The 21,340-nt window shown below is 39.8% G+C and overlaps 1 protein-coding gene across 2 annotated transcripts in view; it reads left to right on the forward strand.

Annotated features, from left to right (window-relative positions):
• Positions 1–21,340, forward strand: part of Ano3 (anoctamin 3) — a 357,658-nt gene that overhangs the window by 261,962 nt on the left and 74,356 nt on the right. For both annotated transcript variants that reach the window (XM_005401743.2, XM_005401742.1), the window contains 5 exons: positions 597–703; positions 3,153–3,208; positions 7,172–7,293; positions 10,637–10,771; positions 16,651–16,747. In XM_005401743.2, coding sequence (XP_005401800.2) covers positions 597–703; positions 3,153–3,208; positions 7,172–7,293; positions 10,637–10,771; positions 16,651–16,747 — 517 coding nt within the window. The remainder of the gene's footprint in view (positions 1–596; positions 704–3,152; positions 3,209–7,171; positions 7,294–10,636; positions 10,772–16,650; positions 16,748–21,340) is intronic.

Consider the following 21,340-nt stretch of genomic DNA (forward strand, 5'->3'; position numbering starts at 1 on the left):
TTTTTTTTTCTTCTTTCTTTCTTCTTTTGAGGCTGAAATATGAAAAAAATGCAGCACCAAATCAAACCCCTCCCTCCTTTGCACTTTGGTCCTCTCCTGGCCCCTCTGTTTTTCCCTCACACACAGGAAAAATGTAAGGCATAGAGGGGAAGAAGGACTCTTGCTCACTGCTAAGTTCTAAGAACCAGAAGAGCTGAACTGGAAACTGTGGCATGGAGGAATAATATTAATTTTTAATGCCATCCATTTGGAACTGCATTGCTTTAGGTGGTACAAAATTCATGTGAATCAGTAGACAATCTATTCTCCACTTGTTCCATGCTAAATAAAAAAAAACAAAAGAACACTTAAACTCCTTACACACTGAAAGAAGATATCAACATGAATATTTGATAACCCCTTGCATTTTCCATGAAGTCTCTCTTACCCTTTCTCAATTGGTTTTGTAAGAGAAAGATTTCTCATTTGAACTACTATACTTTACAAGTATTAGCCTTAATGGAGAAGAGAGATGGATGATCACCCAGGGATCTGGAACTGTGGCTGGTCTCTGTGCTTGGCTGAGAATGTTAAATGTAACCCCTTTTTCTTAACAGCTTCATAATAAATAATAAGGACACCTTCTTCAGCAATGCTACTCGAAGTAGGATAGTCTATCACATGCTGGAGCGCACCAAGTATGAGAACGGCATCTCAAAAGTGGGTAAGGACGTGATGTGAAAGCAGACAGAAACTTGGTATGAGTTATACCACAAACTGCTGGTTTTTTTTTTTAACAACTGAAGCCTTTCCTACATTAAATATGAGTATATAACACATTGAACACTAATTATACACACTGTCTATTTTGTAACTTTTTAAACAAACAAATAAATAAAAAATCACTTTGGAAGAGATTTTCTCAAATGTAAAATGTCAACATTCTGTAGAACAGAAATTTGTCTTTTGAAATTTACCTTAGCATAGTAATCAGACTTTTGAATGACAGTACAGCGAGAAAGTGGTTCATCGCTTCTTTGCAATAGAATAAAACTAACAATACCTAAAATGTCCATCATTGAGGATTGAATGGCAAGTTAAATACCAACTACACAAAGCATTCATTAAAAATTGTATGTATTCTCTCTCCTCATAGCAGTTACTGAGCGTGTATCATGTGCTGTATGTTATACAAAGTGTGTAGCATAAACTCTGTACTCATAGAGATTAAAAATAAGTTGCTAGTTCTCTATTTATTGACTCTGAAAGATATCCACAGTGTACTATTAGGTGAGAAGAAGCATGTCACAGAACTCTAAGTCTTATGTAACTCAGTTTCCTAAATACAGTTTTATGAAACGAAAATAATGCTAGCAAAATATGTTTTTAAAAACTCATAGAGATTATCTCAAATGGTGAAATATCAGCTAGTTTTAATTTTCTAAATTTCTGAGTTTTTTGAGTGATTAATTGTCTGCTATCACACACATAATACCAAGGAAAATTGAGCGTCTCATTTAGAAAAAGTAAATTAAATTGCAAAGCTTACATAGAGCTGCGAAACAAAACATCAGGTAACAAGCAGTCTTTTTAATGAGAAGGTTGAAAAATTCCTCAGTGGAGATACCAAATGGTAGGGAAATGGCTTAATGTTCTCGAAATTAAAAAAATCACAGTTACAGAAAATTTCCACCAGCCTCTGCTGATTTGTATTAAGATGGTGTACCACATTCATAAAATGAATGGTTTCTACTTTTTAAGTTGTTACTGCTTTAGCCTCTGGTTCTTTTCTGATGAACAACTTACTAATGAGTGAGCAGTCAAAGTAATTACACAACAGAACTTTTCCAGAACTGGAAAATTCCCTAAGAAATTGTCTAAAAAGTAAAAGTTGAGAAATCCAGAATATGAGCTGAGCATGTGTCACCTGATAGCACCGTATGCTTAAGTAGGCTTAGAAATATTCTTAAGGGCTGGGGGTTTAGCTCAGGGGCACAGCACCTGCCTGGCAAGTGCAGGGTCATGAGTTCGATTCCCAGTACTGGAAAAAAAATTTTTTTAAATGACTATAAAGGTATTATGTGCTTTGTAGAATATATAAGAAACAGAAGAGAATAAAAACAAAATAAATGATTCCTTAATAGTGTAAACACTAAAGAGATAAATTAAATTTATCTCTAAGTGTAATTTTCATTTTTACAACTTTATACGAAATATATGTATTTGTACTATATATATTATAAATATTCATGTGTTTAGAAAGATACAAACATACATTATTTGCATTATTCTGCTTTTAAAAAATTGCCTTTATGAGTATTTTCTCAAACGTTAAGTACTGTGTGACAACATTGCTCTAAACAGGTGTACAATATTCTACAACAAGCATCCATTAAAACACAGTTACGTAAACAGAAACATCTAATATAATGAAAGACCATAACAACGAAATGATCCCTGTTTTTTTTTTTTTTTTTTTTTGGTTTTTCTTTTTCTCCGGTTCCGGAAACCGAACTCACGACCTTGCGCTTGCCAGGCAGGCCCTTTGCTGCTGAGCTAAATCCCCAGCCCTGAACCCTCAGTTTTGGATGTCCAATTGTTTCTAGTTCTTTACTAACATAAAAAAGACCAAGACAGAGGTGCCCTCTGGAAAGCCTTTCCCAGTTCTCCCCGAAACCCCGTGCAAGTGTCCACCAAGCTGAAACCTAGCAGAGACGGAGGTCATGTTGGGTTTCTTGTATGTCCTTCTGCCTTGGTATAAACAAATGAAGACCTCTTGCTACAGTTACATTTTGAGATATTTGGGGAGAAAGTGCAGAATTCTGCTTCTTCCTTTTGAACAAGCTGTACTGTTTTGAAGAACCAAAAAAGCTACTTTTGCTTCATGGGAACCTAAAGCAGCGAGTAATAAAATGCCACCCATGTCACCATGTGGCTGAGGGAGGCCTTGCTGGTGTCTTGTGATTCTTCCTCACTCATTGAGGCTGACGGACACAAGATTCAGCAGCGGTCTCCTCCTCACTCGTGCTCTACTTGAGGGTGATGGTGTTGTGGAGGACGTTCAAGCGATTTCGTATTTTCCATCAATTCTTTGTCCCCAGGATATATATATGCTTCTCAGGGAATTCTTCACTGAAACTAACTCAAGTTTGATTTTGCTGTACTTTTTCCAGGTATCCGTAAACTTATAAACAATGGCTCATATATAGCAGCATTTCCTCCACATGAGGTAATTTTGAAGAAAATTTCTATTTTGAATTTTTTAAATGTGTCTTGCTCGATGCTTGATCCTGTGTTCTTCATATGTAAACCTAGCTGCCCACCTCCACAAGAATGCACTCACCAGGTGGCCGCAACCTGCTGAGACACCACAGTGAGGGCCACGCTGGCTCCTCAGCTGACCGAGGCTTCTGCAGTTCCGCTGCGTGGAGAATCCCAGGTTTATCATGCACAGGCAGGGCTTAGCTCTTCTGCTTGCTGCCCTCTGCTCCAACATCAAGCTGCACATTAGATCTGGTTGGGCATCCCCATCACTCCAAAAGGGTTTGGCCCACTGTCTTAGTTCCTTTCCCATGGCTGGGACACAATACCCAACACACAACTTAAAGGAGGAGAGGTTTATTTTGGCTCACTGTTTGTAAAGGTTCAGTCCATAGTCAGCTGGCTGCAAGGAAGCAGGGAGTGAAGAGCTGCAGAGGGAGGGAGGGAGACCCGCCCAGGCCATGCTTGAGTGACCCACTCCCTCTGAGCAAGCTTCACCTCCAGAGATCACATTTAGGTATAAATGCATCGGTGGACAAATCCACGGATGTGTATCACACTCCTCAGATCCAATCACATCCCCAAACCCCACCTATGAAGCTTTGAGGGGACATCAAGCAATAAACATGTGTGCCAACTTCCTTAGGATACCAGAAAATCACAAAGCATCTGCCATCAGTCCTGAAGTCCTTTGTCTATGTGATTCCCTACCAGATTTGCCTTTTTATAAATTTTAAATGGCAGTGCTTACTCTAAACTGAGCTGGGCTTACCCACCATGAATGAGACTGGAATCTGTTTTTATTGCTCCTCCCCTCTCCTCTACATTGTTGACTTCTTTCTTTAAGATGATCTCTCATTTTAAAGTAAAGATAAAATCTTTAGACGTTTCACTTTGGAACTTTCAAAAATGATTTCTCTTCTGCTTATAAAGTTAAGACAAAGGTCACAGGACACAGTATATGAGGAATTCACAGTGTTACACAAGTGAGGTGCAAAATGTTTAAGTGTTTGAGAAGCAGTTTTAAGCCCAGGAATTCAATCTTCAATGCTCATGTTCTTTTAGGAATTAGTGTTTACAAAAAGAATAGGAACAATCATAACACATTCTGACTGTGTGTTTTATACACTAGGTTCTCCCATGGATTTTTCCATTATTCTGCCAATATCACTGGAGGGATACAGACTATTATTCCAACTTCAGATCTAAACAGTGCTGAAGGACAGTAAATAGGATGCCAGGTACCCCAAAGTTAGTGCTCAAATATTCAGAGAAGCAGAATGGGGCCCTGATAGGATCTTTATAGCAAAAGAAGGCTTGGTTTCTGCTCTGTGCAGTAGTTTTCCTACATAATTAGGCTGTGCCCTGACAGTTCATTTGACATTTTTGTGTGAAACTTGGAACCTACTACAATTGGCTTGCAAATAACAGTCATTTTTCCATGTGTGCATACAGCTTAGTTGAAATACTAATGCATGGAATGCATATAGCAGTGCTCTATGCAAAATAGAAACAAACAGAATAGAAAGCAGTATTTTTTAAATGCAAGAAACTAAACAAGTTCAAAGTGAATAAAATGAGCTCAAGAATTCCTTATGATTTTTAAGTGATACTGAAAGAAAAGCAAGACTCACTAAGAAGAAAATTCAGTCATCATCACTGGTTATGGCTTGATTATCACTTCCCAATTCATGGCTTTCTTCTTCACTGATGCAGGGGATGAGGGCCAGCCTCATATTTTTTACTGCTAGTTGAGATGTTTTTTAAGGATAATACCTAGCTAGAAGGAAGAAAAATACACCTGCTGAGGCTATCAATAAACTATGTAATTCCCCCAATATGGAAACAGGGGGGCCATCAGAGATGGTGGGGCTCACTGATTATAAATGAGCCACAGGAAGGACAGAAATTTGTGAGTGCACACAAGTAATTACGTCAGTCGGCTTTCTCCTGAGTGCACTGCATGTAATTGTCAAGCCAGAACAATGAGTTTAATTGAGGCTTAGGAGCAGCGTTAGTACAATTCTATACTAAGTGTGCCAAAGCTTAGTGTCAAAACCAAGAAAATAGTTATATTGTGGCCCCTAAGGCTCTTGTATTGTTCACATTTCTGTTGCTGGGCTAGAACACCTGACACACAACTTAAAGGAGGAAAGGTTATTCTGGCTCACGGTTTCAGAGGTTATGGTGCATGGTTGATGACTTCCAAGGTAGAAATGGCTGGGAAGCAGGACATGGTGGAGAAAAGCTGCTCATGGTGGAGAAAACCAGAGAAAACAGAGAAGAGCCACACTAAAGACCCCCTTAAAGCCATGTCCCCAGCATCCCTTCGCCTTCAGCTCTGTCCCACCTTCTGACAGCCCACTGAGCTGTAAACTCACCAGTGTGTGAGTCTAGCGATCAGCCTACTGCTCTCATGATTCAGATGCTTCTCCAAGGCCCCTTTGGGACACTGCTGCTGCCCTGATGATCAAGTCCTCAATGGATGAGTGGCCGCAGTAAACCTCTCCTTTTAAACCATAACAACAGGGAAGGGAAGTTATGCATATCTGGAGAATTATCAGCAGTAGTTGAAAGAAGGCTGATGTTTTGTTTCACCTTCCTTTACTTAGCAAATCCCAGGATAGTGTGCTCTAACAGTCCAGTCCACTTGCACGAACCCTTCTCCAGGGGGTTCCCTACGCTTAGACACTAGATCTTTGCTTCCATGTCCTTCGCTTTTAACCTGCAGGATTTAGACACCTGACTGACAGGGAGACCACTCCAAGACTGCACCCAAATTCTGCCTGCACCCCTTCCTGGGTAATTTAAATGTCTCTCATCACAACCTCACAGTCCTTCCAAGCCATGATTTGAAGTGTGTTCTCTCTCGGTAGGGACTCACAGCCATGGTTGTCTGGAAACATTCAGCCCTAGAACTTGCTCTGATGGATTTTTGAGAGAAGATATAACAAACTTTTAAAATACTTCAAATTTGGAATATCTTACCTGAACTAAAATTTTAGATTTCTTGGGTTTTGAAGCATGATTAAAACTGGGGCTTGGGGCCTTATCCTTTCAAATGAGCACTTCCTCTCTTCCTTAGCTACTGAGACTGAAGTAAAAATTTCTGGGAGTTTATCACATTTTAGAGCGGAATAACACTCTCAGTTTCTGAACTAAAGATTACTACAGTTTCTCTCGTTAGTGGTGAAGATGCAGTGTTTATCGAAAGACCATAGATTACAAATGGTGAAACTTGAAGTCTGGTTTACTTTAAGTGAAATGGATCCCAATTGTTTACAAAAGTGATTTACAATGGATGCACCTGGGAAATATAACATTGAATTAAATAAATTAGACACACATGCTAAAGTGCTGTATGATGTCTGTCATGTGTGTAAGGCAAAGTACAAAACACGATGAGAAGGAAACAAGGGGATAGACCTCTTGCCAATGGCTAGGGTGGAGGGGAAGGAAGAAAAATTAAGACATGCCATGTGGAGGTGCCAAATACTCAAATGAGTATAAACATTACGTGTCATAAACACAAGCTAAGAATAATAACAGCAAGAATGAAAGTGGGAAGAAGGAATCCAGACAGGGAGGGAGGGAGGTGGGCAGAAAGGGGAAGGAATTAAAGGAGAGAAACAAGCTGCACTGTGTGCATGCACCTACTTCCCAAGACAGATGGAAACTTCATGTACTGCAAGCACCGACTAATAAAGTAAAAGCGAAAACTAAAAAATAATAAATTAAATAAATGATGTTTAGAGAACTCTCAGAAAATTTCCAGCAAAATAGATATCTACCACGTCATTACAGTATGAGGCTTCTATGTATGATCTCTGAAGCTTTTGATGGATTGCTAAATTATTCTGTTACACTGTTCTTGTTTAGTTCACATTTCAGTAGGAAAATGCGTAGCAATGCCTGTTGTTTTATGTTTCAGGGAGCGTACAAGAGTAGCCTGCCCATCAAAACCCACGGTCCTCAGAACAACAGACATCTTCTGTATGAGCGCTGGGCACGCTGGGGAATGTGGTACAAGCATCAGCCACTGGATTTGATCAGGTTCTGAAAACACATTTATGATGGAAAGCAAGATGCGCTGTTCTATTGCTGTGGTCCTAAGCCTCATGATCGCATGTCCCTACTGCCTGGTATCAGGGAGAATGTGACAGGGAGGAGAGAAACCATGGGGTGATTTTTCAACAGAAGAATCTTAATACAGGGAACTTGTTGCTCTAGCAAATGGGAGAGCTGAGAAATCAAACATAGCTTTTTAAGTCTAGGAGGGATTAGCAGCAGCATCAGAAAATTACTAACTAGCCGAGGGGTAAAAGAAAACAGGACAAAATGTATTACCAAAGCCCAGTATCTGGGCCACAGCTCACGTACACAGCCCTGCGGCATATGGAGAGGAGGAAAAAGAGCCTGAGTTATTCCTTCTGTCTTTATTTCTGCCAGTACCCCTGGTCCAGCAGCACCATAAGCAGTTTCCCTGGGAACCAGGGTAATTTGACACCCTGTTGAAAATCCAAAGGGCCCAAGAGAGGAGGAAGGCAGAAACATGTCCCTTCCCTCAAGGAGCTTACCTGTTACCAAAATTGAGCTGGTGGTGAGGATGATATGCATATTAAACTATACAACCTCAGGTATAGAATTTTGTGCAAGGGTCAGGTTTTCTTAATAATCAGCAGGCAGCTTCCTTAGAAACCTTTGACTTTATATTTGAAAGTTAACTTGTCTTTAAGAGTGCACAGTTTTGAGGACATGCTACTCTTTTTGTGTTGCTTCTGGAGCTGGGCGTATCACAAGCCTTGTGTGTGGATGATAGAGAACCACAGGCAAAATCCACATGGTGCCCAGTGGTTCAGTCATGGATGGAAGGCAGGGGAGTGTCCATTCTTTTCCCTCTTGCCAACAATTATTTCGGGACATGTTTTTGTTTTGTTTTCCCATTATAAAAACTGTATTCAAACATTGAATAGCCAAAGCTTATTGAGTTTCCGCCTATTTTCCCCTGGAAAATATTTGATACTAGAAAGAGTACATTTTATAATCATTAGCTACAAAACCTGCTTAACGCAACAGTTGTGTGACATTTTAAAAAACATTTCGCAGTAGGCATCAGAAGGATTTAAAGTTGCAAACAGAAAGGCTGAATTGAATAATCATCTCCACAAGAGTAGATTTCACTCTGATTATTTGATGATAGAAGTCAGCAGCAGAACAGGTCAGCAAATGGAACATCACAAGGAACAGCATCCACGAACACTGGTACCTCAGTTCACAAACACTTGTTTGCCAACAATTTGGTTCACAAACAGAAGCATTTGGCAAAATATTTCTTCCATTTGAGAGCTTTGCATTAGGTAATGAACTTAAGTAACAAACATGATTTTGGTTGTCTTCCCCAGAATTGTGAAATGAATTAAGTTCGTTAATAGAGTCCCCCCTCCCCAACATGTAAAGAGGGTGGCTGTGGTGGAAACGTGATGAGGAGTTGAGGCATAGCAGCTCTTTCCCCCTGTGGTCCTTGAAATACTCTAAGTGGAGCTTAGAGTGTGGAAGACTGGGTGTCTAGCACTGTGGGTCAAGAGCATTTACATCCATCTCTCTTTGCCTGGGATTAATCTCTGCCTCTGCTGATACGGATCTGAAATCTGTCTTAACTTAGGTAATTATACTTCCAGTTAATAATATTGTGGCTCCTCTCAATGGTGTAGAGTTCAAATTTTAGTACAATACTTTCTGTAAGAGCAGACTTTTCTCCATGCCCCTCTATGATCATTACAAATAGATTCCATTATGTTTGCACTGGGTTCTAAAAACCTTCTCCATCCCACCTGGGAATGCTTGTTTAAGGAAAAAGTGACTTTGTTTAGTATTATAAACTTATATTTTAATAATTAATATAATAAACTTCGGCTTTACAGGAGAACACTATCACTGCATGAGAAATGAAATGATGACTGCTGATTGGGGATTCTTAGGAAAAATAAATAAAAGGGAAAAAGTTGGATAAATGATGTTTAAGGAAGGATGACTCCAAGTCTTTACCTGGTGAAATCTGTACAAAATTTAATTTGCAAAATTCAGAGAATTAAGTAGAAAAAGTGTATCTTTCAGAATGGAAGGACTTGGGCCTGGCATGGTGGCACATGCCTGTAATCCCAGCACTTGGGAGGCTGAGGCAGGAGGATCACTGAGTTTGAGGCCAACCTGGGCTACAAAGTGAGTTCAAGGCCAGCCTGAATTGCATAGTGAAACCCTGTCTCAAAAAGGCAAAACAAAAAAAAAAAAAGAAAAGAAAGAAAGACAAGACTGTGGAGTAAAAATGACAGAATTTTCTTCACATCAAGAATAACTGTTCAGCATGATATCCCCAAATGAACTTTAAAAATATGTATTAAGTAGCCTGCTCTGGAAGATGGAGACCTATCCAAAGTAGAGTGTGAGGAAAGTTTCATTACTTTGACTAGATCTTTATAACCCATGTGGTGGACAGAACTGACAGGAGGCCAGGAGAGGAAACCACAACCAAGTAGACATAGAAGCACCTCTACCGTCTGCCCTTTGATCCTCTGCCCTGTGCTCTCCAGCCGAGGGGCAAGGAGCCTTGCTCCTGGTCTCAGCATGGTACAACCCAGCCGTGGAGACTGGGGAAGCACACACGGGTCTTCCTTCAGCAGCTTACAGAGAGGGGGGCCGCTGAGGAGTGAAGGGAAGTTACCATGCGGTGTTACCTCCTTAGGGTGCCAAGGCGTGGATGAGGTCCTGTGCGAGAAGAGCAGGGACAGCTAATCAGGGCTGCAGAGGCCGTCAGGGAAGAAAGGACACTAAGCGGAGGACTAGAACAAGTCAGATGGGGGAGCAGGGTGGAAACAGTTTTTAAGCATTTCAATCTTAGAGAACCGCCTATCCAAGGAAACCACTGAGTGGCCCAGAAGCCACCGAGGTGAGCTTTGTCGAGAAGGATGAGACATGACAGTCCATGAGGCGTCTGGCCTGGAGCAAATGGAGGCTGAAATTTCTGCTCTCAGCTCCACACAGAGGGGGGTCTGTTTCCAGCTTTCATGGGAGCAGTGTGGTCCGGCACAGCTCTGTGATTTGGAGACTAAAATGAGATGGCAGCGGGAAGGTAGGAAAGGCAACCAGTGGGTTATAAAGCTTTATGAGCCATATTAAGGAATTTGGCACAGAAAGAAATGCACTTTGCAAACTGTCCCTATAAGGACAGTATGGAAAGTCCAGGACATCCCCACCCTGAGACCCATGGACCATCAGGGATGCTGGACTGTGTGTGGAGCTGGTGAGCTCCGGGTCCCATCTGCAATGCCGGCTGGCTGCGGTGCCAGCGGAGTGAGGTCAGGTATGCGGCCATACGCTGAAGGTCTGCTTTCTTCTGCAGGCTGTACTTTGGGGAGAAGATCGGGCTGTACTTTGCTTGGCTGGGCTGGTATACTGGAATGCTGATTCCCGCGGCGGTTGTTGGCTTGTGTGTGTTCTTCTACGGACTGGTAACCATGAATGAAAGCCAAGTGAGGTAAGCTACTGGGAGACTTGTCAACAAGTGCTTGGCTTATCTTCTGAGTGTGCAAAAGCCTACAGGTAATGGCAATCATGAAAACAACAAAAATATAATTACTTGCTGTTTTTAAAAATACCAAAGACTATTAAAAGGGCATTGTTTTCACTTTTGTATGCCACTTCTCTTAGATAAATTCCAAATCTTCTTATCTCTATGCCAAATTTCTTCTTTCCTGCATATCCCACATAGTGATCTAAAAATAATAATGAAATAGTCAAACACATATCAGAGTGCTGATTATTTTGTTAAAATGAGATGATTCATGATTAAGAAGTAGGAGTGCATTATTCCTAGAAACAATACAAAATTATTCAGTAAAGACAAAACTCACCTAGGATTAAAGGCTCTTAGCGGCTTGTTCTGTTTGCGTATAAATCACGAGTGTGTCATCCATTCAACTGTGTATGACCGAAGTCAAGCCCAGTAAATCTTCCTTTCCCTCTCTTTGAACATTCACATGTTCTTCTCCTTGGTCCATCTTTAACCAGGGCCTTGCTGCAGGGCTGTAACAACAACAGCCGATGCTATTGTTAGAGTCCTCAAGGGATGCTAAAAACTAATTTCCGTGCATTTCCTTTACGAATATAGCATGCATATATAGGTGTTTGTAAATATATAGCAATCTTGACCCAAAACAAAGTGTCTGTGATGTCCTTGAGTGAAATCCTATTCAATATCAAAGTTCCTTGATTTGTTACCTGGGAATCCCCTTGCTGTTGATGAGGCCAACTGGTTACTGCCATGAAATCACAATTTCAGAGTTTTGCTAACTCCCCTGTCACTCTGCTAGCGAGCATCTTCCTGGACAAACTTCTGCCCACTGTAAGCACCTCCCCCTCAATGCCTCTTTTGAGCTTTTCTCCTGCATGTTGCTCAGTCAGAAACCTCAGGCCTCAGAGAAGAAGTTAGAACTCAGTAACAGTGTCCTGACAACAGAAACACTCTTTTGCAATGCACACATATGGAAAATGCCTCTTCCAGAGCAGCGGTTCAAGTTGGTTCCATGGAGAACGAATGAGAAAGTTTTAGCATGAGATGTAGAATCCTCTCTGCACCCCTACAAACCTGGAAATGAACAAAAGAGAAGAGATGGACTGTTCCTCTTGATTTATGCACCGATGGAGTAAATTAAGCTCCCTTTGTTTGAAATAAGTTCTCTTTAACCTTTGTACAAGAAGTGTTTCAAAAGGCATTAGTGAAGTCTTTTCTTCAGTGCTTTACGGTATTATATTACTGCTGCTGCTGTCACACTATAATTAAGATCCTGCTAGACTTTCTATTCTAAACTAATCATAAGCAGCACCGAATATCTTGACTTTCAAAATTTTGGGACTGAAATTTTCCATTCAAGGTGGCAGACGTGATTGAGTCTTGGGTGTAATCTTGCTTGGGGAGGGGGGCTGGAGGAGGCTGGGTTTCATTTGGTGTTAATTCATGTGAGTATTATTTTATTCAGGTCCTTTTTAGTTTATTGCAGGATAGTAAAATGTTGAAAAGCTCCAGGTGTTGGTGCATTTATCATGTTTTTACCAGATAAGTTTAGCTAGATTAAGGTCATATTTTTAATTGCCCTGCAGTGAATTGTAGGAACACAAAACCATCAAGTTCTAATTCATTGCGTGCATGCATACATGTGTGTGCTTGTGTATGCATCCCTTTTACACAGCCAAATGGGTTGATATCTGTACCTGGCAGATGACATATTACAGAATTTAAAAATTCAGACCTAAGGCTTGTTTCTTAGGGTGCTAGTCATCAGGAAAAGGTTTTTAAAAAGGAATTCCAGTTTTCTGGGTCATTCTTGCTTTTTTATCATCAAAACACATCAAAAAATTTATGTGGCACTTAGTATTGGGCAGATTTCTAAGAGCTGTTGCTTCCTATAAAACCTTCCAAGCCCTCTCCTGGCATTACTCTTAATAGTGAGAGTCCCAGATGTTTATGACATGCCAGAGATACTGTCCTCATCTGGAGACAAATAAATGCATCTTCAGAGAAGTAGGCCTCTTATTCAGGGCACATATCCACTCAGGGGTCAGCTAACTTTCAAAAATATATCTAATTCTTTTTAAAACATTATTGTGATGTGAACATTTAGCATTAGATTGATACTCAACAAAATTTGAAGTGCACCATAGCGTATAGGGACACTGTTGTACAAAATAAATTGGAAACTTACACATCTTGGGTGTGTAACTACATTGAAAGGCCCTGCAGGCACAAATATACTCTCTTTTGATGTATGAGTTCTTACTGTCTAGTTCTTACTGACTAGTTAGCCTCATACAAATGTTCTTTTGTGATTGGCTTATTTCATTTAGCATAATATGCAGCAGTACCTCAGTTCGTGAATGCTTCTGTGTGTGAACAGTTACATTTGCAAACAGAAGCTTTGGGCAAAATTTTGCTTCTTTTCGCAAACTCTGCATCAAGGGATGAACATGACCACAGCAGTCTACCCCTTAGGGTAGAATGAATCACAGAATGAATTAAGCGCATGTACCGAGGTACCACTGTACTCTGGGTTCGACTAAGTTGCCGTATATGGCAAGATGTCTTCTCTAAAGCTGGATAAATTTCCACTGTACATATATATTTTCCTATTCATTTATCAACCAATAGAAATTTGAGTTGTTTCTGTATCAACGATATGTTTAATAATCTGTCAGTGAACATGGAGTTCAGATTAACCCTCAAAATCCTGGTTTTATTTCTTTTGGAAACTTGTTCAGAAGAGGGATTTCAGAATCATATGGTAATTTAATTTTGCCTTTTGAGGAACTTCCTCACTGCTTTCTATAGCATCACATGAATGTATAAGAATTTTAGTTTCTCTACATCCTTACCAACAGGTTCAATTAAGTAGCTAAGTGTATGGAGAAATGTCTTTTTAAAGCTGCATAAAACTCCACTGCACATACATATTTTCCTATTCATTCATCAATCAATAGAAATTTGAGCTGTATCAATGATATGTTCAATAATCCTGCAGTGAACATGGGACTTGCACTTCCCTGATAATTGTATCTGATCATCTAGCCAATGTTTGGCTCATCTTGCCAAACCATTTCCTTTAAACCTGGTTCCACATTTTACTGCTCAAATGCGCATCACCAAACAGTCATTTCTTTCTCTGCACTTTGCCTCAGAGACTCCGGTCAGTCCCCAGTGGAAATAGTGTTCCTAATTTTCAGTATGTTTAATTGGCAGTAATTTTTATTTCTTTCAATCAGCCCTTGGGGTATATATCTAACACAGAAAACAAAGAAAGCCACAATTAAAGTGGTAGTTTAGGTTATCCAAGCCTGCAATGAATAAGTAAATACGCTCATATAAAGGAGCCTCCCCTCTCTCTCCCTCTAGTGGTTAAGAAAAAACAAAACAGAACAAAACAAAAACTTGTGCTACTCTCAAATACCTATTTCTAGGTTTAAAGGAACTTCTCAGAAATGAATGTTTAACATTATTGATGCTACGCATCACATTAAGCTTTAAGTAATTAACAAAAAATTAATGTAATAACTATGACAGTAAAAATATGACCCAGTCTGATGGCTGAATATCTGGTCTTTGTGCCTCAATACTCTGGGCTTTGGTCTGCCCATTTGGAAGGTTGGAAATATGATGTACGGTCAGGCAACTCAAGTAGATTTCCTGTGTGCGATTTATGTAAGACAAATTGTGGCATTCATGAAAGCACAATAAATTATGATAGGAAGTCGATATTAATTCACATTTTCTTCAAAATGTATGTTAATTCTTCTTGCTCCTGAAAATTGCTAGTATTGGTAAGTGGAGATGCGATCGCTGCTTTCTTTTAATTGTTTAAAAGGCACGTTCGGGGCTGGGGATTTAGCTCAGCGGCAAAAGTGCCTGCCTGGCAAGCGCAAGGTGGTGAGTTCGGTTCCTGGTACCGGAGAAAAACCAAAAAATAAATAAATAAATAAAAGGCACGTTCTGCATTTCATTCTACTTCATTTGGACATCCTGATTACCAAGAAGATGGTGCATGTAAAAGTAGAGAAGTCTAGTATGTGTGAGGCCTTTTGCATCACTATCGTCGTTAGTGAACTGTTCATGGAAAAAAGTGCTTTTCAATCTGAAATAAACTTCTTTCCTCCTTTAGCTATGTTACAGGAGATGGAGGACTGGCTCTGAATCACACAAAACCTGAACTTATGTTGCTGAAGTCCCTCTTGCTCCTTCTCTGACCTTGAGCAAGTTTCTTAAATGAATATTGGTTTCCTTTCCTTAATGGAGACAATTACCACTGAGGAGGTTAGAGTAAAGAGTAACCACCACACAGCATTCACTGTTCTGCGGTAACCTTGATAGTGTTTATTCTCCCTTTGACTTGAAGTTATATAAATCCCACACTTGAAATATACATGTTTTGTTTTTGACTTTGATTCCATATATTTTTTAAAGTAGAAAATCTTGCTGTAAACATTGCCAATTAAACTTGCTTTAACAATTGCATTTTCAGGCATGTTTTCTAAAGCCTTTAAATTCCTTTCAACATTTTTAGAGCAGATTCATTTAAAGAAAACTTGCTCAAGAGATACTAAGTAAAAAAGGGAATGTGCAGCAGACAAAGGCACAAAATATCCTAAAAGCAAGTTGCCATGAACTCTCAGTCTGTGGGGTCACCCAGAAATTTCTGTTGATTCCCAACTCTTCTGGCAAAGCTATCTCTAGTGTATGCTGAGCTTTTTACAAGGCATTGAGGCAGGAGATTAGGGCATGGCCAGCTGGCTGGGAAAGCCAGTGTTACCTGTTAATGAGGAAGTTCTAGGACACATGCCCAGAGAGTACTGTCTTCAGGTCCACTCATGAGAACACGAGCAAGTTTTTCATAGCACAGCCTAGATCTGACATAAGCCAAGGAGTAGAAGATTCGAAAGATGGCTGCTGTTGAGCTCTGGACCACTGCGTGCTCTCTTTCAGTGTGATCCACTCTCACATTGCAGAGCGTCCTCCTTTTAATACTTTTAATTGGCCCACATGCACTCTGCCAGTCATGTTTCTTTTCCTATTTGCACTTTTTGTGCTTATCTTAACCAGTTCTTTGTTCATAACAGAAAGAACCAAGAAACTAACTCTCGGAGAAAACCCCAACACCCCAAAACCCAGTAATAGCAATAGGCATAAAACTGAAGAGATAAACATTATACAGTTGAACTGTAATTGAGAATGTTTTTAATTAAATAGAAACCATGTCATGTTACCCTGACAGAACTGTCAAGGACTCTCTCTCTCTCTCTGTCTTTCTGTCTGTCTGTCTCTCTCTCTCTCTCTCACACACACACACACATACACACATACATCAATCCCTTTAATTTCCAGTAAACATTTTGCACTAACATCGTATACTACAATACATGGATGATGAATTGTGTGTAGACTTCAGAAGTCAGAATAGTCAGGTTCTATTCCAGCTCAGCCCCTTCCAAGCCTGTGAACTCACTTAAAACTCCACAGGTATAATGCACAAGACTGTGCTGAGTGCCATGAGGTCTTGTTTAAAAGTGTCTTTATTTTTGAACATTTCTCAAGTGTCACACAGGTGTACAACATGGACTATTATCATATCATTGTCATGACAGAGGTTTCTAAAATCAAAGAAGCAAACACCAGTCTTTGTATCACAAATATCCCAAACTACTGGAGGAGGAGCCATAGTCCAAGTGCTGCCCCACCTGCCCGTGACCCTGCCCTGTGTCTGCTTCTTCTCCTTTTACTCTTGTTCTGGCTGTTCACAGGCCGATTTGCTGGTGAGGTAAGTGATTCTGTCAGTACAGAGCCTCATGGTCTCTTTTCTCTGATTTCTCGAGCCAAGAGATCTGTAAAGCCACGGAAGTCTTCATGTGCCCTCTGTGTGACAAGAACTGCTCACTGCAGAGGCTCAATGACAGCTGCATCTATGCCAAGGTGAGTGAGGCCCTTCACAGTCTCCTCCCCAGCCTCTACTTCTTCTAGAAAACAGGCATAGAAGTCGGCCAATGAATAGCTTTTCAACAAAATTAACCATCCCAAAAGTTTCAACAATCATTATTAGTGTCACTGACAGTTGAAAAAAGCCAATATGCTGCAATTACAAGAGTATACTTTTCTTTGAGTATCTTTGTCTTCCTTTGGTTTTATAATTGCTAACTGCAACCATAGACACAAACTTCCACCTGCAATCCTAGCTGGGCTCTTTTTAGAAGAACAATTATTTTTAGTGCTGATGATTAAATTTGTATCTTCCATGAAGACTCATGAAGTTAAAATGCTCCTAATTGTACAGCAAAAAAATGAAACAGCATGCCAAAAAATTTATCAAGTTGTGCTTATTAGAATCAACCGAAGCGTTCTTTTTCTTAATTCTTGAAGTCCAGATCACATGCCAGAGCTATTAAATCAGTCTGTGTGGGTGAAAAACTTAGATCTGAGCATATCCTAAAATGTCCCAAGTCATTCCAATATTTCTACAAATGTAAGAAAGACTGACTTGTATAGTTATTATCTTTACTTATAAAAGTTTTCACATAGTTAAAAGCACATATTTGAAGTGTACAATTTGATATTTTGTTAAATGCACATGCCTGTGAAACCATGACCGACATCAACATAATGAACTTACGTATCACATTGAAAGCTTGTAATGATGCCTCCAATCCTTCCCCAGCTGTGCCCTGTGCCCAGCCAGCTATCTGCTCTGTGTCACTATATGGAAGTTTGCATTTTCTAGACTCTTATGCACATGGAATTATACAGTATCCATTTTTTGCACACCATAATTATTTTGAAATTCACTTATGTTGTACCATTTATCAACAGGCTATTCCTCTTCATTGCTGAGCATTATTCTGTTCCATCTGTATCACAGTTTATTAGTGTTTCAAAGTGTTGCCTATTTCATGTAAAGCTGCTATGCATGTTCGTTAGCAATTTTTCCTAGAGACAAATGCTATTATACCTCCTCGGTAAGTCAGTACAAGTAGACCAGGTGGAATAGATGCTAAACCAATGTCAGCCTTTGTATTAGTCCATTTTCCATTATAGTTATGAACTATCTGAGGCAGTCTACTTTATTAACAAAGAAAGTCTTCTCTGGCATAAGGTTCTGGAGGGGCTAGGACCAGGTAATTTAGTTGCTGGTGGCCTTCATCCTAAAGTCCCAAACAGGTGTCAGAATCACATGCCAAGGGACAAGGAGGGTATGTGTGTGCACATCTGTCTGGTCACGGACCCTCTTATAAGTTCACCATGATTCAGTCAAGACAGTTCCACTGCAATGACCTAATCTAATCCTAATCACTTCCAAAATGGACTCTTTGGTTAGGTTTCTTTAAGAAGAAACATCTTTCCCTCCTATTTCTCCTCTCGCCAAAACATCAGTGTGCAGTCTGAATCTCATTGTAGAGATTGAATAAATATTTGTTAAACAAGCAGAAATTCAGAAACCCTAGACAATAATTATTTGAATGGGGTCTGTTTTAAGGGTGAGTCATTTTTGGAATTGCATGTATATTTTTAAAAGAATTAGTAACTTATGGAAAATTATTTCACTTCAAAGGAAAACCTAGCACTCTCTTCTACCCAGAAAAGGATGCTGACTTGCTGCATGGTGACAAACCTCCTAGACTTAGCATTTCATTGTAAAGATTCCTCACACTATCACTTTGCACACATGGGCTCTTCTCACCTTTCCTGTTCAGATCCCATTATTATACTGTATTAGATTTGTATAGAAAAAAACAAAAAGAAACAAACACCTGGATTTTTAGGTTTTTCTAAGGCTGTCATATGTTTGGGAATGCACTGGCTAGGAAAGGAACTTGCGCTTATCTGTCTAGTAATTATAACTCCTAGGCTTTGGTAAAAAGTGATGAGATCTGGGAGTGGTGCCATACGACTAGATCCCAGCCTCAGGAAGCTGAGGATGGAGAATTGCCCTGAGTTTGAGGCCAGCATGAATTGCACAGTGAGACCCTACCTCAGAAAAACACATATAGCTGTGCTGAGGAAATGCTGCCACCATGTTAGATATCCTTGTTTCTAAGCCCCACAGTCTGTGGAACTTCTAAAAGAGTTCAAAACTGGGCACATATTAAAAATTGTGCTTTTGTATGCCTTTTGCTCAAGATAAACACAGAAGTCAGCTTTACTCAGTTTTGGTTGTGGAGTCAAGGAGTGGAGTGGGTACTGATTTGACTCCCAGTCTTGCCAAAATTAATTAGACAGAGACTTTTGCTTCTAGACTAGGTAAAAAAAAGCGAGCATTTTTATCCTGATATTAGAACAAACAAAATATACAAAATATGTAAAACAGTAGATATGAACAGATTAGACATCAAGCAATAAAGGCCAATCACCATGAGAGGTGGGAAACAAATCAGGTGAGAGACAGAGACAGAGACAGACAGAGAGACAGAGACAAGGGGGTGAGATTCCAGAACTGTAGGATTAAATTGGCCCACAATACTTTTGCTCTGCTTAGTGGAATGAAGCTTTAATGAAGTGGAAGCAGCAGTCTCCAGAGCCTTATGTTACTTTGAACTCAGCCAAGCAGTTTTTCAGAGGAAGATCCAGCAGCTACGGTAGGGCAGGCACAGAGCTCAAGCTTCCATCCACAGAAGAAACATATGTCCTTCAGCAGAGGACACTTATGCTGATGTGCTCCAAGCCACAGGATAGCTCAGTATCCAAAGTAAAGGGCAGTTGGTGCTTTGTTTGAGCTCAGTTTGCTTCCTTCTTCATAAATTTCCTTATTTACAGTGACAGTGCTAAAGAAAATACTTGTTCAGTGGTCCCTCTAACCATAGTAGCCTACTATTTTCCTAAAAGAGTAATTTTAAAAAGATGTGTGTTTTTACATAGGACTAGCTTCTTTGTTCGAGAAAAATTATCGTGATACTTGTGGAATTCTTTTAATGTTTTAACAAGTTTTCCTCAACATAGCAAGTATTCTTGTGCTACAAGACAGAAGGATAATTCTCATTTATTCTCCACCCTTCAGCTACCCACAGAATACCCCAGGATTTCCTTTCTCTCCCGTTTCCGTTTAGCATGTCTTTCTCATGTCACCACCTAAAATGATGCCCTTTGGAACTCACAGTATAATCACAGGTTTCTAACTGGCCTTCTTGTCTCTACCACTGATCTTTATCCTCATAATGTACGGTATCCTATACATAACAGACTAGCCTATCGGACACAAACTGTTAGTCACCTCCTTAGGGCAAATCCTGAAGCTCCCTAGGCCTCCCTTCTAGCTTTATCTCCACTTCCACATCTGTAACCTCCTGTTATATGAAGATCACATGGACACCCACTGTATCACATGGACATGTTTTAAAAGTGCAAGATCTAAACTGATCTAGTCAAATCTAGAAAGATTTGAAAATGCACCTAGCAGGGAAAAAATGGAAATTGTTTTAAGGGAAAATACTGCATAAAATACATCAAACTGTGGCTTTTTATTCCCTTTTGTACAAGCAAGGCTATTTCTGAAGCAGGGGAGAGCTACTATTCTTGGTGACCTTTAAGCCCACATATGTGAAGTCCTTGTTCCAGCACCCTCCAGGAGTCCCCTCATGAGGTTTGCTTCTAAGGGAAACAGACAGCTGTTCAGCTGCTCTGAAACCACAGGTGTCTCTGCAGGACACCCTGGAAACAAAACCCGGATTCTCCCGCTGGGTGTAATTTTATGAACTCTGTAGGAGAATTTCTTTGTGGTTCTTTTCTCTCCTGTACATAATAAATGGTAATGATTGTTCTGAAAATGAATGCTTAAAACATTTTTAGAAACCTTAAGCCTTAACAGTCAGAATTTCAGAGCTACATGGAATATTTTATACCTGTTCACAAAACTTTAAAGGGACCATATCTTTTCTATGCTGGTATTTTTTTAAATTTTTATTTTAAAAAGAGTACTAAATGAGAAACAAACAAACAAAAAATAGAACAGTAGCAGCATACCAGTATCACAAACATAAACATATCAAAGCAATGTGCTGGTATTTTTATTAGTGCTATGTGGCAGAAAAATATATCCTACATTTACTTGTTTGTCCATTGTTTTGCAGTGTGTCCCGGAGGCTGACAATTAAAAAACACATAATATTGTTTTAATGCCTCCTTTAAGCACACTTCAGACTTCAGACTGTGCACAGAGGACTCTATTCTACTCTGGCTTCCCTTATAATAATGTTTTGCAATCCAAACTTTGCCTCACCTGCCTTTAAAAATACTACCCTATGTTCTCTATATAGTGACCCCCATATCCCCAACTTACTTGAAGCATTATTTTCAATTCTTTCCTTTTCTTGTCATCACCTGGGCACTAAAATGGAAATTTTCAGAAATAAACAACTCATGAGTTTTACATTTTATGCCATTTTGAATAATATGTTGAAGATTTGCACAGTACCACTCTGTCCAGCCAGGGATGTGAAGCACCCTTTGCTCTGTGTATCCATGTGTTCATGCTACCTACCCATTAGTCACTTAGTAGCCATCTCAGTTATCAGATCTCAG

This window comes from Chinchilla lanigera, unplaced genomic scaffold (assembly GCF_000276665.1).
Source record: "Chinchilla lanigera isolate Chin_1 unplaced genomic scaffold, ChiLan1.0 scaffold00075, whole genome shotgun sequence".
Classification (NCBI taxonomy): domain Eukaryota; kingdom Metazoa; phylum Chordata; class Mammalia; order Rodentia; family Chinchillidae; genus Chinchilla; species Chinchilla lanigera.